Source organism: Anolis carolinensis, chromosome 1 (assembly GCF_035594765.1).
Source record: "Anolis carolinensis isolate JA03-04 chromosome 1, rAnoCar3.1.pri, whole genome shotgun sequence".
NCBI lineage: Eukaryota > Metazoa > Chordata > Lepidosauria > Squamata > Dactyloidae > Anolis > Anolis carolinensis.
Genome location: NC_085841.1, coordinates 274,500,114 through 274,518,778, shown reverse-complemented (window position 1 = coordinate 274,518,778; position 18,665 = coordinate 274,500,114). Strand labels below are relative to the sequence as shown.

Sequence of the window (18,665 nt, the reverse complement as noted above, 5' to 3'; positions counted from 1 at the left end):
GTTGACCTCATGAACATGCGGTCACCTCAGCATAGTCCCATATTTAAAACTGGACAAAGCAGAATTGAGCCAGTTGTACAAATTGCTTAAGGAAAAATACCTGTTATCATTTCATGTTGCATAAATAGTTCTCCAACTGTTACTTAAGTGTTAAGGGCAATTATGTAAAATTGTCATGTGACTATGGCACACAAGTTAATAGCGTGCTTCTTTTTTTGCCTTCAAAACTAAGCTAATTTAATACGTGGGAAAGTCTATCATTCAGTCTGGAGTGTGATCCTCTAACAGTAATGTCTTTAGGCCTTGTGTACACTGCAATATAATGCAATCTGAAACTGCATTATATGGTCAGTGTAGAATCATTTAATAGAGTTCAGTGCAGTTAAACTGCATTATATGGAAGTAGATGGGCCTTAGATATAGTTTTAACGTGTTTAGAGTTTCCTTAGATTTAGACTACTTCTTCATTAGCAGTATCAGTAATTCAAAACTCCAACACATTTGCAGCTCTTTGCTAAATTGCCAATCTGGGCATTTTTCCACATTCCCTTGGTTCAACAATGCAGACTCTGTTAAAGAGTAACTCACTCTCTCCACAGTCTGAGTTAAATAAATAATTGATTTTCAATCAGGGGTACAAGAGGAAGTATTTTTGGAGTGGGGTGGTCAATGAAATTTACGTGGGAAGTATAAAGCTGGAGCTGGGAGGGTAAGAGATTTCGTGTTCAGCCAAGAACTCATTGTGGTTTTTTTCACAGATTGTCACTACTGCTCAGAGGGAAATGATCTAGAGTAATCTATGAATGGGTGCCAGCTGGAAAAACAATACACTTAATATGGCTAGATAACATTCGCAACAATCCATGAGGATCAAATTTACCAGCAACAATCCAACAGTACAGTAAGAGGCTGTACAACCTAGGAAAGTGCTTAATAGACCGTATGTGTGGCATATCATAAATCCAAGGTTTATTCCTGGTACATCTGCTTAAAAATAATCTTGCCTAGCCAGACTCAGAAACTGTTCCACTCAAGAACTATAGGGGGTGGGGGCAGAAGGAGGTGTGGCACACAGAAGCTCATAGTTTCTGTACCTGACATTAAGTACTGTTTACATGATTCTAAATATCTATGGAACATAGCCTTAAATGATAAATTATCAATGAAAATGAGGGTGTTCAGGGGGAAACTAAGATCTTACTTTGATTTACTATCTTACTTTGATTACTATCTGTCGGGGGTGCTTTGAATGCAATTTCCTGCTTCTTAGCGGGGGGTTGGACTAGATGGCCCTTGAGGTCTCTTCCAACTCTACTATTCTATGATTCTATGATTCTATGATTTATACTGGTCAGTTTTTATTAAATATATTCTAGAAAGTGAAAAAGGAAAACAATACAACCTTGTTGATCAGGAACTTTGGACATGAAATTTGTTTAATGGTTGACTTATAAATGTTATGGTAAAGGAAATGATACTTGTTCAGGCCTTGGTGGCGGGGTTATATGTTTGTAAAATGTTCATTGTTTTGTGTTCTGTTTCACTAAGTTGTTAATGTAGGTAAATAAAAATTAATTAAAATTTTAAAAAAATACATGATTCTAAATATATAGTGTTCAACTAACTGTATTTTTTGAAAAATGTAAAACAAAGCATATCAGCAGAGACACTTAAGTAATCCCCCCTCCTCCTTCCTAGTCATGCGGGTGCATCTGTTGATATCAGAATGGGGTGCTAACACAATCAGGAAGAAGGAGGGGAGATAACCCCCCTCCTTCACATTCGTTGCATGGGCACCTTGTTCTGATGTTAGCAGAAGCCATTCCACCCAGGAGTGCACACAGTGCTCTGTTACCAGCTAAGAGTGGTGGCAGTAGTGAATTGGTGTAGGTGAGATGTGAACTCACCCAGCAGATTGAATGTGTTCCCCATCTGTCTGAACAATGACCCCAAATTCAGCACAATTCAGTACCTGAATTGGGGAAGCTGTCCAGATTGTCCCAAAGTCAGAGCCTCCCGCAAACTATATAGTATTCCCAACGTGGGGCAAAGTGGGTTTAAGGTAAAAAAAAAAAAGTCTGGGACATTCTCTGGATGTAGCCGTATGTCGTGGAGACAAGACAGCCTTCCATTCAGGTAAGTCTGGTGTTTTCTCCCAGTGCGGACAAGCCATAAAGGAGTACAATTTTGATGGCTCTGTAGTAGCACAGAAGGAGAGCTTTAATGCTTCATCCAAATAAATGATCCCAAAGCAAACAGCCCACAACATGACACTGCTAATACCTTGGCAAAATAGTTCCTACTCATGTTAATGAAAGTTTTATTTTTCCCCTTAAGGCTACTTGCAACATGGGAATTTTTTTTCTGGGATCACTGCTGGGGAAGTAAAGGATTTACCTCCCCTTCTGCTGTGGTCTGGCTAGAATAAAAATAATTCCATTTAGTTAACACTCAAAATATAAGTACAGTACTGCATTAAAGTACACATTATATAACATAATCTATAATTTAACCTATATACTGCAGAGTCCAAAAGCCTCTGTCAGCCACAATTGTCCCCAGATTTTTTTTTTTAAAAAAAACACACCTGTCTTGATACTGCACAATGGCAGGTTCAACAACCCTTATGCAAAGTGAAACATTCATTCAGTTCCCTTGAGACACTCCTGAGAGAAGACTGACACTATTCACTGACCGTGTGAGAAGGGGAAGAAGATGAAATAATACTGCCACTTCCTCTCTCCTGGTACCTAAATTAAGAATTCAATGCTAATAATGAGTTGGATATATTGAGCACTCTCTTACTGAGTTTCAGAAAAGGTATTAACCATTCAAAGAGAATAAATGCAATTAAAATAAATATATTCTATATCTACTGAAATTCTATCTGCACTTAATTGTAAGTACAGAACAAGGAAGTTGGTTTTTCTTGGGATTTCCCCACTCATAAAATTGATTTGGCAGATTTTTAAAAAAAATACACTTAAAACTTTCTTGCACACCATTTATAAAGAGCAGTGGGAATGTACAGCATTGTTCTAGCCTCTCATTTTGTTTTTTTAAAATATCATTATTTTACAATGTGCCCATTATGAGGGATCACAGACACAAGATTGTATTTTTGGGACCTTTCCCACAAAATTATCTCAAATATCTTCACCCACTGAAGAAAAAAAAAACAGCCACATGCCTGCATACCACATTTATTAGTAGTATCGTCTGTGTGGCAGCCATGTTTATCATCCCATTTATAATAGGTTACAGAGCCACTCTATAGCATATTTGTGTTGCTAGTAAATAGCTGGTTAAGATATTGTTTTTGTCTAATAGGTTACAGAATGATTTTAACTTACAACACATCAGAATATACATTGCAACTTCCACATGGAAATTGTCTAACACAGCTATTCCCATTTACAGCAGTATCCACTGATCATAATAAAGTGTTTCATGTTCCTCAAGTTCTGTCAACATTTAAACGTCAACCTTTTTTACATCTGGGAATGTCCTGCAGCAAAAAACAGTAATTATGTATGTATGACAATTCTATCTACTTTGGTGTTCTTTGTTTTATTTCTTAAAAGATAGTTTCCATAGATGTGTGTATGTGTTGTATATACAAACACATACATGCACACATATCATATTCATATCCTAACTCTCTTTGTTATTTTATTTCATTGAGTTAAATCTTATCTTTTTCATTTGTTCTGTTTTACTGAAACAGATAATTGGTCAATCTAATCCAGTACTGACAACTGGTCAATCCAATCCAGTACTGCAATAATGACTTTTCAGGGTTTCAGGCCCTACCAAGAGGTCCTTGGTGGTCTCTAATTCAAGTACAAGCCAGGGCTGAGTCTGTCTAGCTTCCAAAATCAGATGAGTTCAAATTTGTTCATGGTGGTAAGGTGGTTTCCAGTTTAGCTTTTCAGAAAAGAAGAAATGCCTGAACTTTCTTAAGCTATCTGATACCTCTTCACAGGGAAATGAGTGAGGCTGCTTCTACACAGGCATTATGTGGATCTGGGTAAAAGTGAACCAGTTCTACTGTGCAATGCCTATACAAACATCCCAGGAACTGGTTTGAGGCTGGGACAGTGGTCACAGCATCTGCACATTGCAACAGAACCAAGATTTTTTTTTCCAAGTCAGCTCACTGAGATAGGCTTATGTGCATATCCATGTCTGTTTGGGATCAGTGCTGGATTCCGGCAATGCAAATGAAATGAAAAAAAAAGGGGTGAAAAGTGGGTGTCCCCATGGGAATTATGTAGTTTCCTCTTCCATGGGATACTTGTTTACCTTCCAGACAGCTGTGTTTCGAGGCTTTGTAAAGTGTGCCAGTGTTAGAAGTGTTCTGACAAGCACTCCTCATTTTTTGGTCTCAGAGTAGAGCCCTGCATGGGAGGTACTCTGATCGCTTATTCTGGACTTCATGGGTTTTTTTAATACACTGTTTCTGGTTTAATGCACTCTGCAGCACACATTGGGGGTGTAGGTTTTGTTTACACCCTGACCTCAAGCCAGCTTCAAGCTACATTATATAGTCTGTGTAGATACTGCCTGAATCTCTCCTTTACCATCTTATAATAAATTATTCTAGAAAGCCTCTCAATATCCATGGCTCCAGAGCTTTTCATTTTATTTCCTCATACATTTCTGCATTTTCTGAATCTTGGTTCTCTTTATACTTTGTGTTCATTTTTATTTCCTTTTCTAGGTTGCAATAATATTTGAATCACCTTGTTTTCTGCTTAATATCAACAAAATAGTTGACTTTCAAAGCATAAAATAAAAACCTAAATACAGTATGTATATAAATATAATGACACAGGTACATACCTTTTCCAAGATGAATCGGTTTAAATAAGGCATATACCCTTGATTGGAAACAGGCCCTTCGTCATCATCTCTAAAATGCTCTTCTAAAGCCACTGGATCGTGTGGAACATTCAGCAGTGTGCACAAATTGTGAGAAAGAACCTAACAAAAAAAGAAGAGAGAGGAAATAAATGAAAAATGCATCAACTGTATTACATAATTTGGTAAATAATTTTTTCTGAGGGGCAGACATGTACTTTCAGTAGAGTCACAATGTCACTTTGAAGAGTATACTGGTTGAGCAGCCCTTACTTGGAATTCTGAAATAACTCCAAATTCTTCACACCAATGGCTAATATAGTAATGGCTTTGCTTTCTGATGGTTCAATATATATAAACCTTGTTTCATGCACAGAATTATTTAAAAATATTCTGGATAAAATCAACTCTTGGTTATGTATATAAGAAATACCAATTAATTTCATGTTTAGATTTGGACCCCATCTCTAAGATATTTCATTGTATATGTATATGGAAATACAGGCATTTCAAAATCTGAAACCCAAAACATATCTTGCATTTTGGATAGGTGATGCTCAACCCTGCCAATAAAGATTTGGATATATACAGCAATAGATTATTTGAAGTTAAAACCACGTTGGGAGTTCTTTTTCTTTCTTTCCTCAGATATCAGCAACAAACACAAAAATTGTACAACTAACCTGAGTCTAGACAGATAAGAAAATATGCTCCTAAGCAGATAAATATAGTACAGTGCTGAGTCTCAGACAATGTAATCTGGAAGTTTGTAGTCAGAGCTGTACTAAAACCAACAATGGTGTGGAAAGAGTCAAGCATATACAGTTCAACCGCTATGATTCGGTGTCTGATTCCAGGTTTGAATGAGAAGCTCAGACTACTCTACTTACACCAACTTTCTTTGTTTTCTCCACATTTTCAAAACAACAAAGTATAAATTTTAAAAACACAATGTATGCATTTTATTTCCCCCATCTTCCAGACACATACAAATACACTCAACATATGTGGCAGTAAATCAAAGAAAATACAGATTTTACTTACTCAGAAGTAGACAGATTGTACAGGCAGTAAATATCCATCTTACATATGATTCCTTGTTACAAATGGCTGAGATAACAGGAAGTGAAAGGAAATTTATCCTTAGGAAGGGAAATTCACTCCTGTAAGGGTTATCATGGGAAACAGTTGTCTTCTCTGAAGCTTTATCACCAATCTTTGTTTCCACAACAAGCCAATTCTTTCAAAATCCAATTGTCACAGGGACAGAAAGTGAGGTGAAATCTTCTGAACCCCACACAGACAGCAAAATAAATGTTAACTCTTCCCTATGCTATCCAAAACTAAAAAATTGGCTGCAGTTACACTTAAAAATGTCCCTGTTCCGATCTACATAGAAATTCAATTGATGAACAAACCTACAGAACCTATTTTGTTTGTAACCCAGTTTGTAATACTGTATTTTTGGGGTGGGGGGGGAAGCATTTGCTGCAGTGAGGGGCAGGAATAGATATACGAACTGGAGGAAGGTTTGATATCAGATTTCAAGTAGTGATTAGGGTATCTCTTCAAAGATTTACTCCGTTCTGTTTGTTTTAATTCTCAAAAACCCCAGTGAATCTCAAGCTGCAGTGAGATGAAGTGATAAACCTGTGACTCAACTAATGATTCAGACTCCAGGTGGAAGCTCATATGATAAAGTGCACCTCCAGGGAGCAAAAAAAAGTTCCTAAATGTGAAAAGAACCACAAGTATTTTAAAGTCTTTAAAAGGTTATACACAAATCCTTCAAGAGGGTTTTTTTTAATTGGTCATGTGAATCTCTGTCTGATGACAACCATGTGAGTTCCAAACTCAACTGTTCAGTTTGTAAGAACTAGGTGGTAAACATGTATGCGCAGACCGTACTTCAAACTGTACATGTCGAGTTTTTTTAACGGTCACAACTGGGAAAAAAATGAAAGAAAAAAGATTCCCAGTATGTGGTGATATAACCATCAAGAAGAGATGTACTAAACCCTGTTTCATGGAAGGTATATTTTCGATATACTGTAGAAGGAAAGTTTTTATTTTGTACTGAAGTAATATTATGCCTCACCAAAAGATTGAAAAAAGAGCTAATGTGGTGTAGTGGTTTGAGCATTAGACTACACAACCCATATATAGGGCATGGAAAGTGAGTAAGGTTACCATCAAAATGTTTCAGAAAAACTCTAGAAGATCCAAGTGGTGGTCTGTGCAGGCTGATCCACTTGTGTGATTCACAGAAACTGCAAAGAAGCAGCAGGGATCAAATCCCCACTTGGTCTTGGGATCTCACTGAGAGACTTTGGGTAAGTCCTCACTCTCAGCCTCAGAGGAAGGCAATGGCAAACCCTCTCTGAACAAATCTTATCGAGAAAACCCAGTGACGTGTTCATCTTAGGATCACCTTGAGTTAAAAGTGACTTGAAGGCACACAACAACAGTCTGAAATGATGTATCGACCCACTCATTTTGCTATACACCAGCTCATTCTGCTATAGATCCAGCGTTCATCTGCATTATTTCAGTTATGGAACCTGGCAAAAAGCAAACTGCATAACACCTGAGAGCAGCTGGTACAGCTAGGCTAGACACAGCTGACAAGGTTTCACTTAGAGAAAGCTAAATTTGGAAAAGGTTTCCTGGCATAACTTACATGCATTCTTACGTTATAGAATGAATAAGTAAGAATCAAAAATGTTTAGAAACAGTAGACGATTTCCATAATCAAAATTAAGACTATGTTTGCACTAGAAAGCATAAAGAAAACACACTTGTCAAATGAAGTGCTTTTGTGATATTTGCATTTTTTCATGTTTTACATGAATAATAAGGATTTTTAAAATAAAAATTACATATACAAATGTAAGAGCTTATACAGATTTTAGAACAAATGTATCTCTGATCAGGACGATGCCCAAATGGTTTTGAAACATGTCTTGAGAGTCAACACACAGTAATAAAGATATCAGAATGCTTTACAAATAAGACAATTGCTTTGCTTTTAGTACAATGGCTTCAACCAGAGTCTCTGGAGAGCTATTGCTGCTCAGTATAAAGTAGAGGTGGAGAACATTTCACCCTTCAGACATTTTGGAGTAAAAGTCATACAGCCCTTTCCACTAAGCACACATAGCAGGGGTGATTATCAGTTTAAGTCCAAAAGACTGGTGACCACAGGCTTTCAACCTACAGAATAGATGGTAATCGCTTAGATGGACCAAAGCAGCCACAAAGATTTTAGGGTGACTGTCCATAGAATACAAAGAATGGTATCTCTGGGATCAACTTTGTCATTCATTAAGGCATTGTTTCCTTTTATATATGCAGTCTTCCAAATGTAGTATTTCAGCTATGAAGGAATTCATCACATTAATTTCTTCTTTTCTCATATTTATGAAACTTTGCTAGCTATAGAATTTTAACATATAAAACACCTAGGACAAAAATCAGACACCACAGAGCAACCCCTGAATAATCTTACATAAATATTGAGTTCTGAAATCACAAAGGCAGATTTTGATGTTTGAGAAATTTACTTGCTAGGGGTAGAACAGCAGAAATAGTTTCCCAACTCTGAAGTGATAATGACATCTCACTTTCTCTTTATAGGTGAATGTTTGATTATCCAAAAATATTATCAACACAGCAATATAACTACCTTTCAATGAGAAGAACTCATGACCAGCTTTGGAAATAAATCTGCTTTGATAAAAGATGGCAGGGAAGACCAAGCTGGTAGCAGCATGTACAAGTTGGTTCATACTGGAAACTAATCTATCCAAATAGGATTATCATACTATAATGAAGTTAACTTAGTAAGACCCAAAAATATTGCTCTGATCTACTTTCTGCAAGAATTAAGAGCTAGCACTGGATTGCCATAAGTCAAAGCTGACTTGCCAGCAATTAACAACAAATCCATACTGTGTGCTAAAAATATAACAGGCTTAACTACTTTGAAAATTACAATGAACTTTACACCACTAACAGAAACACCAAAACAGAAAGGATAAAAGAGATTTTATTTTTAAGTATGGCAGCTGCTGCTGTTGTATTACTTCAAGTTGTTTTTGACTTATGGCGACCCTAAGTAAACATATCTCAGCTTTTTATGAGATTATTTATTTAGAGGGAGCTTGCCCTTGCCTTCATCTGAGGCTGAGATAACGTGACTTTCCCAAGGCCACCCAATGGGTTTCCATGGCCAAGCAGGGATTCAAAACGCTGGTCTCCAGAGCTGTAGTTCAATGCTCAAACCACACCATGCTGGCTCTTGGAGGGGAAATTCCAAAAAGCAAATCTTTATTTTCCCAAAAACTGAGCATTCCCTGATGTGCAGGCACACACTGCTGCCCCCCACCATTTCACAGATCTCTCTGGCACTTGTTTTATTTGTCATTTTACTAAGCCATTGTATATAACGGGACTTCAGCATCCATGGATTTTGGTGTCTTCCAGGATGGGACAAGAAAAAAACCCTAGTGAATATTGAGGTAGACAGTAACATACAGGTTCCATCCAAGATTGCAAGAAACATATTCATATTAGACTGTGAAATATTGCCAGAGAAAGATGTGTCATGCAAATTTGTCTACAGGGAATTGCAGAGGTAATGGATACTAAGGGAGAAGATGAGGGAATGCAAGTCCCGGGCTGTGGCACAGGCCCGGGCTGTGGCGCAGGCGGGAGAGCAAGCCAGTGCAATTAACTGCAATGAATCACTCTGACCAGGAGATCATGAGTTCGAGCCCTTCTCGGAGCCTATGTTTGTTTGTCTTTGTTCTATGTTTAAAGGCATTGAATGTTTGCCTATATGTGTAATGTGAGTCCCTGAGTCCCCTTCGGGGTGAGAAGGGCGGAATATAAATGCTGTAAATAATAAATGCTGTAAATAAGTCTGCTGCAGCAGAAAAATACCAAGGCTATGGATATCATGTGAAAGTGATGTTGATGGTAATGCTGAATTGTGCTACAATGCTGGGGAAATCGTGAGAAACATTTGATCTAAGCAACCCTTGAGATTTAGAGCCTTTGCTCCTAGTTCCATACCTTCATGAGCCAAGGAAATTACATCATCCTCTTCCTTTCCCTGTGTCTCAATGCCCCATGCAAACCTCCTCAAATCTCATAAAACTTCCAGAGACCACGGTGGGATCTGGTGCCTAGGAAGTCCAAGGTCTTTAAACAGGGATTGGGAGGGCATCTTTTAGGGTGCTTTAGTTGTGTATTTCTGCATGGCATACGGTAGGACAAGATGAAACTTCTGATTCATCTGACCTCTATGATATGTTTCAGGATGGGTGAATAGTCTTGTGGCTCTTTGAAGTTCCAGGAGAAATAGGTGTGATCCAAGCAGAATTCAATATAGATGAATTACTCTATTTAGATTAAATCTCAGTTTAATATCAAATATATGATGCCTGCAAAAGAAAAAAGGCATTCCAGGATGTGCAAGAATTATTTAACTAATTTGATCTTCTAACCTCTCCCTTAAAAAGCTTATAAAGAGAGAAGAGTAATCTGGACCCAGAGAACAAGTGCTGGAAAGGACTCATCAAAGTCCTACAAACATACTGAAAAGCTTCTAGTAACCTTGCTAATGAAGACAGACAAGTAGCTAGCTATAGGGTTTTTACTTCCTCCAGCAAGTTTCAGGTAGAGGGAAAACATCTTGACTGGGAAGAATAATCCAATATAAAGAAGGAAATTCTAGGCCTGAGCTCAATTTAGCTCAGTGGACGACATATCCAATTTGGACAGGGCATTTTGGACAAAATGCAAAATGGAGACCACATCAGAACTCGGAACAAAATCATTCAAAATTTACCACATTGTATTTCTTTATCTCAGTTTCGGAGCCAACCAATAGTAGGGGCAGCTCTTCTCAGGTCCATCTTACACAGAAAGCAAGGCAGTGGTAGTCAAAACACCACTCCTTTTGCTAATAGATTATAAAAGCTGTTCTAAAAAGAGGAAGGAAATACCGTGTGGCCTTCGGCTCTGTGATAAATGTACCCTCCCTTGAAACAATGCCAGAGCATGAAGTGAAGCTCTGAAGCTACAGAAAGAAGCACTCAAATCTGTCCAGCAGAAATGGTTGCACCAAATACAGGAAGAGGGGAAAAAAACACATCCCTAACAAATATTAGGACTCTTGTCTGATCCCTAATCAACATTCCTATCCAAGTTCATTCCCCTTCCCCTATCACACTTTTAAGCTTTAAAATACATTTTACTTCTGAGATTTTATATATATACTAGCTTGGGAACCCGGCAATGCCCGGGTTATTTGATAAAGGCATTATTTGTCTTTGATTGTTAGGTATTCGCAGTGTGGAGTGGGTGAGCTACAATTCCCAGCATTGTGGGTCAATCCTCCCCAAACCCTGCCAGTATTCAAGTTGGCCATTTTGGGTCTGTGTACCAAGTGTGGTCCAGATCTGTCGTTGGCTGGTCATTGCCTGGCTGCAGTGCTCTCTGGATGGGGGTGAACTTCTACAACTCCCAGATTCCAGGGGCAATTGTCCCAAAACATCTGTCAGTATCCACAGCAGGCTATGTTGAGTCTGTGTGCCAAGTTTTATCCAGATCCGTCGTTAGCTGGGTTCAGTGCTCTTTGGATGCAGGTGAATTACAACTCCCAAAATCAAGGCCCATTCCCACAAACCCCTGCAGTATATTCAGTTGGTCATGAGGCTTCTCTGTGCAAAGTTTGGTCCCGGTCCATTGTCGGTGGGGGTCACTGTTTCTCTGGATGCAGGTGAACTATAACTCCCTTTCGCCCAAACTTGTCCAATATGCTCTTTTGGTTATGGGGGCCAAGTTTGGTCCTAGTCCATCATCGGAGGGGTTCAGAGTGCTCATTCACTGCAGGTGAACTATAAATCCCAGTACCTACTACTCCCAAATGTCCAGGCCAATTCACCTCCAAACCCATCAGTATTCAAATCTGGGCATATCAGAGCCATCATTGTTTGGGTTCATAGCATTCTGGGTGTAGGTGAACTACAACTACTACTCTACATTCCCCAGTAGGAGTCACAGCGCTCTGACTTAATGCAGGGTGAACTACAACTTCCACCATGTGGAGTCAATACCCCAAACTCCTCCAGGAAGTGTAGTTGTGCTGTGTTTGTTCTGCAGAGAGATTTGAAAGGGAAGGGCAGTAGGTGGGGTCATGCAAATTTCACACCAATGGAGAACCCTGGGATGCCTGCCTGTGGTGGAAGACAATGCAAAATCTAGGATGAAATAGTCCCCAAACCAAAGCATTCCTTGGGTAGTGGGCCGTAGTGTTTGGGAAGGACATTGGCAGGGTTTGGGCTGCATGTTCATGGAGCTCGCTGTAAGCGCAATGTCAGTGGAAAAGAGTGACTTGCTGGCTCCTCAACACTGGGGACTATAGCCTGTTTGTGGAGGCTGGAGGTTGTCTGTGTCAACGAACACCTGTGCCACATACACACATATGGGTTTTCGTTTTTGTTATGGATATAGATATAGATAGATAGATAAATAAATAGATAATATATACAGATAGATAGATAGATAGACACACACACACACACACACACACACACACACACACACACAATTGCACTATAATTACCAAAGGATGTTAATAGGAATACACTAAGAAAAAGGGCAAACTGTGCTTCCAATTTAGAGCTGCCAAGTTAAACTCCATATTACATGGGGTTTGGGGAATAGCAAGTCAAGAGATGAAAGGCTCTTATGATTATCACTTAAAAACTGTGGCTTAAGAGAGAAAAATGAAAACCCAGTAAGAATATTTATAATAGAGTATAAATAAAAGTAGACTTGCCTCAAGATGTCATGGTAATGCAAAAGAGGATGGCAAAACTGGGGGATTCCTAGAGTTGTGTAACTAAAAAGGTAACTTTTTAAAGCTCTGTTACGCAAGCAGCAGAGTAAGGGCAGCAATCAATACAAATGAGCAGAACAGCAAGCAAACAATTATTTCCTAAGATCATATTTGTAACTCTGCAATAATAAATATACAGTAGAGTCTCGCTTATCCAACATTCTGAGACCACCAACAAATACCATATGCTGTAGTCTATAGTTCTGAGGAAGGGACTGGCAAAACCACCTCTGCTTTTTTCTTGTCTATGGAATTCATAGGGTCACCATAAATAAACAGGCAACTTGAGGGCCCATACTCACTCCAAGAGAGAGGAAACAAACAGGAGGCAAAAAGTGGAAACACCATTCAAACTCTGGTTAAGAAACATCTTAACCCTCCATCTACTTGTTGCACTTCTCAAACTAAAGGATTTTCCACCAGCGGATTCCTCCTCCTCACATGACCACCAATATAAAAAAAGAATTTAAATTACAAGTCCACAAAGAAATGTGATATGCCACTTATGTATTATGCCACAAGCTATGCTTTAAGCGTTCAGTTACAAAGAAAGAGCATTCAAATGTCTTTTCTCTCCTGATTCCTACCCTTCTCATATATCTCCTCATTAGCATATCCCCTTCTTCCTTTGCACTGGATTCAGGAGCACTGGCTTTTGTCAGTGCTGGAGGTGAAATGGAAAATATACATGCAACCTAATTTTTGGACATCCTGAAGAAACATAAAGAACAGGAATGGCAAGCCACATACAAAGATAACAGCTTCCAATGCTTATGTTATCCAGGTATGAATTTTTGATTCAGAATTACAGCTTTCAACTCCAAATTATGCAAAAAAATTATAATCTAGAAAACAATGCAGAACAGTGCCAAATACCCCACACATACATGAAAAATGGAGGAGTTACTGATGAAGGTCTTAATTACTTTACAAATAAAGAGAAGGGTTCAGAAATAATCACAGGTTTCCCCTGACCTCATTATACTGCCAGAAATACCGCTTCAACCTTCAGTATTAACAGGGCTCATATTTTGGCTAGCAGCAGCATCTGCCTACAGCCAACCTAGCAATCATTACAATGACTGACTGTCCAAGGCATTCCACAGGTGTGGAGCCTATTCAAAACATTTTTAAATGTTGGCATAACCCAAAGAATTTAAGGCCAAGAGAGCCTGACAGAGTGTGCCCAGATTTGCTGATCTAAGTTCCACAAGCTGAGTGAGAGTTTTGTGGAAAACACTCTGCAGACTCTGCAGTAAGAAAAAGAATGGAGCTCTTGACTGGTTCTCCTGTTTGCTCTCCAACAAGAGAGCAGTATAGCAGCTCTGTCTCCTGGTTGGCAGGCTCCACACTGAGCTGAAACAAAGCCAGCTCTTTCATTTGGGTGCCTGCATGCCATGGACCATTGGAGTAGAAAGACAGTTTTGGCTATGACAAATAACTCAAGAGAGAATGGGGTCTGACATACTTTTATGGTGTAAAGGATGAAGTCAGGCTTGACAGATATACAATATAAAAATGGGATAATTGTTATAATAAAGTGTGTGTGTAAATTAGCTCCATTACAATTGTGCCGAACAACCCCAGTCATGGTGCAAAATAGCCTGGCTTACGTGCTTCACGTCTACACAGCACAGAATGGTTTACAACAATAATGGCCAATTATTATACAACAAAGTTTGAAGGGACATCTCAGCAAAGGCTGCAGGATCCTCTGGACCAAATGTAGACCTGGCTCAATCATTGTCTGCGCCAGATCTCTAGCCTGCTAGAATTGCTCAGTCATCTAACAGTTTTGTAAACAGAAGGAAGAAAGAGTGTATTATTGACCTAATTCTTTCTTTCAAAATAAAATGCTTAGCCTGCCTTTCTAAACAATAACTTACAGATCACAGTCCATGGTGGGAGAAGATACACTCTCTGTCCACAGGAATTTCTAGGGTCAGATACAATAAAAGTTGGGTGGGAAAAAAACAGGTAAAAAAAAACAAAAACAAAATGGGGGTTTGATTTAAACCATTTTATTTTGTTTAAACTAGGGTTAGGTTGCTGGTTTTGTTTGCTTTTGCATTCCTGTTTTAATTAAAAATGAACCCTACTTATATTAATACTGTGAAGCATTAAAACGTGATCATTCATAGATTAATGCTTAAAACCAGGGTGGGGAAGAAGTACGGCAGGGCTGTCCGTATACTTTCACCCTACCTATTCAACTTGTACGCAGAACATATCATGTGACGTGTGGGGCTTGACAAACCCAAGGCTGGAGTTTAAATTGCTGGAAGAAACATTAACAACCTTAGGTATGCAGATGATACCACTCTGATGGCCAACTATACCGCTCCAGGGCATTGAACATGTTTTAATTGTTTTTAAATTGTTGTTGTTGTATGCTTTTTTAATGTATTTATTTTGTTGTGTTTGGATTTGTTTTTACTGTTGTATTTTTATTTTTGTATTGTATTTTGTATTTTTTACAAAGGCATGGTCCCTTTGTAAGCCGCCCCGAGTCCCCTTGGGGAGAGGAGCAGGATATAAGAATAAAGTATTATTATTATTATTATTATTATTATTATTATTATTATGGCTGAAAGCGAGGAGGAGCTGAGGAGCCTTATCACCAAAGTGAAAGAAGAAAGACGCAGACTGCAGCTAGGAAATCAGAAGACATTTACTTCTTGGGAGGAGAGCAATGACCAACCTCAATAAAATAGTGAAGAGTAGAGGCATCACACTGGCAACAAAAGTCTGCATAGTTAAAGCAATGGTATTCCCTATAGTAACCTATGGCTGCGAGAGCTGGACCATAAGGAAAACTGAGCGAAGGAAAATAGACACTTTTAAACTGTGGTGTTGGAGGAAAATTCTGGGAGTGCCTTGGACTGCAGGAAGATCACACCAGTCCATACTCCAGGAGATAGTGCCTGACTGCTCACTGGAGGGAAGGATATTAGAGGCAAAGATGAACTACTTTGGCCACCTAATGAAAAGACAGGAAAGCTTGGAGAAGGCAATGATGCTGGGGAAAAAGGAAGGAAAAAGGAAAAGGAGCCGACCAAGGATGGTTTCCTTGAAGTGACTGGCTTGACCTTGAAGGAGCTGGGGGTGAGGGAGCTCTGGCTGGGCTGGTCCATATGTCACAAAGAGTCAGAAGCGACTGAACGAGTAAACAACACAAACCAGCAAACCCTGCGATTCAATCCTAATTAATCTCTAGGTTCAAGTTCAATTTCAATTAATCACCAATTGATTCATGTAGGAGATGTTGGGAAAGAGGTCTGTCCTTGAAGAATTAGGAATAGTCAAGTCAAATAATACTGCATTATAGGAACAAATAGAATCAAGTTGGTACATCAGAGTCCTCATATTTCCTAAACTATTCCTGAAACCCAAACTCAGTCCCATCAACTGGAATAAACAAATCTGGAAAAATATTAGAATAAAGAAGTATTATGCGCCTTCTGATACCCAATAGTTCAACAACCAATATTAGGGAATATTCCTAGAAAGAGTCCAAGACACTTTTGTTAAATGAGGAACAAACATAGGAAGTACAAGCTCAGTGCTGTGTATAGAGGGGGCTGGCAACATACAACGTAGGGGAATTACTACAAGCTGCTTAAGTATCCAGAAGTATCCAACACATCCTAGCTTTTGTTTTTTTTATAATTAAAGTTTTATAATTATATTTTTAACTTAAAAGAAAGACTTTCCTGGCATCTGGTATAATTTCAAAACAAAGCAAAGGCCTTCATTTGCTATGAAGGCCTCTGCGTCCCATATGTACCCAGAAACATCCTTAAGAAATAAAGATGGCAGACATTAGGAAGTCAACTTCACTGCTTCTGACCACTTAAAGACAAAAAAGAACAAAAATTAAGTGACTTTTTCTGTGTGGAGCAGATGGCTCAGCGCCTTACAATCAGCCACATTAATCATAGCAGCTATTTTGGGATGCTGCCCATTCTTAATCTCTGAAATGTGCCCACACGCCCCAAAAGGCTGGAAACCAAAAGGGGCAGAGTAGTTCTCCATAAAATCAGGCAAGGGTCATTCACAGGCCAAACTGGGAATCCAACCAGTCAAACCTAGGACCTCTGGCATGCAAACCTTGTGCTCTGCCACTGAGTAACCAGCCTCTTAGAACACATAATCTTACAGGAAATGTAAAGAACAAGTTTATACTCTTTCACATAACCTTTACATTGCCTAAGAAACAGGGGAGCGAATCTGATCATTCATGTGTGAGCTATGACATGACAGTAAGAAAACATATTAACAGGTATTTTACCCCTTATATTTCCCTCATGCATTGCTTCCTGATAAATGTTTCGTTATACAAGACAAACATCTCAATTCCAAAATACTCTGTATTTCCACAGGGGAGGCTGAGATGGTGACATCTTGGCTTTCTGGTGGCTCTATTTACACTAACTTTGCTACATGCACAACATTATTAGAGATAAACAGGCCATGTGTATAAGGTATATATGAAGCACACATATTTTCCATGTTTAGACTTGAATCCCGCCCCCAATATATTTCATTATGTACATAATACATGCAAAGAGCCCCAGTGGCACAGTGGGTTAAACCACTGAGCTGCTCAATTTGCTGGCCGAAAGGTCGGTGGTTCAAATCCGGGGAGCGGAGTGAGCTCTCCCTGTTAGGCCCAGCTTCTACCAACCTAACAGTTCGAAAACATGCAAATGTGAGTAGATCAATAGATACGTTTTGGTGGGAAAGTGATGGTGTTCCATGCAGTCATGTCGGCCACATGACCTTGGAGACGTCTACAGACAATGCCGGCTCTTCAGTTTAGAAATTGAGATGAGCACTTAACGTCAGGGGAAACCCTTTACTCCCATTACATGCAAAGACTGCTTTTCAAAATCTAAAAAAATATCTAAAATCCCAAATATTTCTGGTTTTAAGTATTTCAGATACAAGATAATCCATTTGTTCCTTGAAGCCTTCTCTGAGCTGGCACAATCATGTTATTTTAAGTGATCTTGCCTGTTTTGTTTCAACAAGCCAAATGTGTTTTCAAAGTACATTCATTCTACAGTGTAGACTGAGGCATGGACAAACTTGGGCCCTCCAGGTCTTTTGGACTTCAATTCCCACAATTCCCAACAGCCTACTATGTTGTTGAAGGCTTTCATGGCCAAATCATTGGGTTGCTGTGAGTTTTCCAGGCTGTATGGCCACATTCCAGAAGCATTGTTTCCTGATGTTTAGCCCACATCTATGGGAGGAATCCTCAGAGGTTGTGCAGTATGTTGGAAACTAGGCAAGTGGGGTTTATATATCTGTGGAAAATCAAGGGTGGGAGTCTGGGAGAAATAACTCTTGTCTGTTGGAGGCAAGTGTGAATGTTGCAACTGGCCACCTTGATTAGTACTGAATAGCCTTTCAGCTTCAAGGTCTGGCTGCTTACTGCCTGGAGGAATCTGTGGAAGGTCCAGGGTGGACAAACATGTAGACAATTTCAACAGAAAGGAGGAAACCATGAAAACGAACAAAATCTAGGTACCAGTATCTTTTTTTTAAAAAAAACTCTAAAATCAGGACAGTAAATAATGAACACCCTGAAAACTGGGGAATTCCAGGCATGAAACTATCAGGACCAGCTAACACCTCCCAACGAAGGATTTCCTCAGGCAGGAAGTATTCATTACACAGTGTATATCCAGGCATGGACAAACTTGGGCCCTCCAGGTGTTTTGGACTTCAACTTCCACAATTACTAACAGCCTAAAGGCTATGTTGTCAAAGGCTTTCATAGCCGGATTCACTGGGTTGCAGTGAATTTTCCGGGCTGTATGGCCATGTACCAGAAGCATTCTCTCCTGACGTTTAGCCCATGTCTATCGCAGGCATCCTCAGAGGT

The 18,665-nt window shown here is 39.2% G+C and overlaps 1 protein-coding gene across 1 annotated transcript in view; it reads right to left on the bottom strand.

Annotated features, from left to right (window-relative positions):
* Positions 1-18,665, bottom strand: part of swap70 (switching B cell complex subunit SWAP70) — a 44,732-nt gene that overhangs the window by 25,165 nt on the left and 902 nt on the right. The window contains exon 2 of the mRNA XM_003214714.4: positions 4,846-4,986. Within this exon, the coding sequence (XP_003214762.1) occupies positions 4,846-4,986 (141 nt within the window). The remainder of the gene's footprint in view (positions 1-4,845; positions 4,987-18,665) is intronic.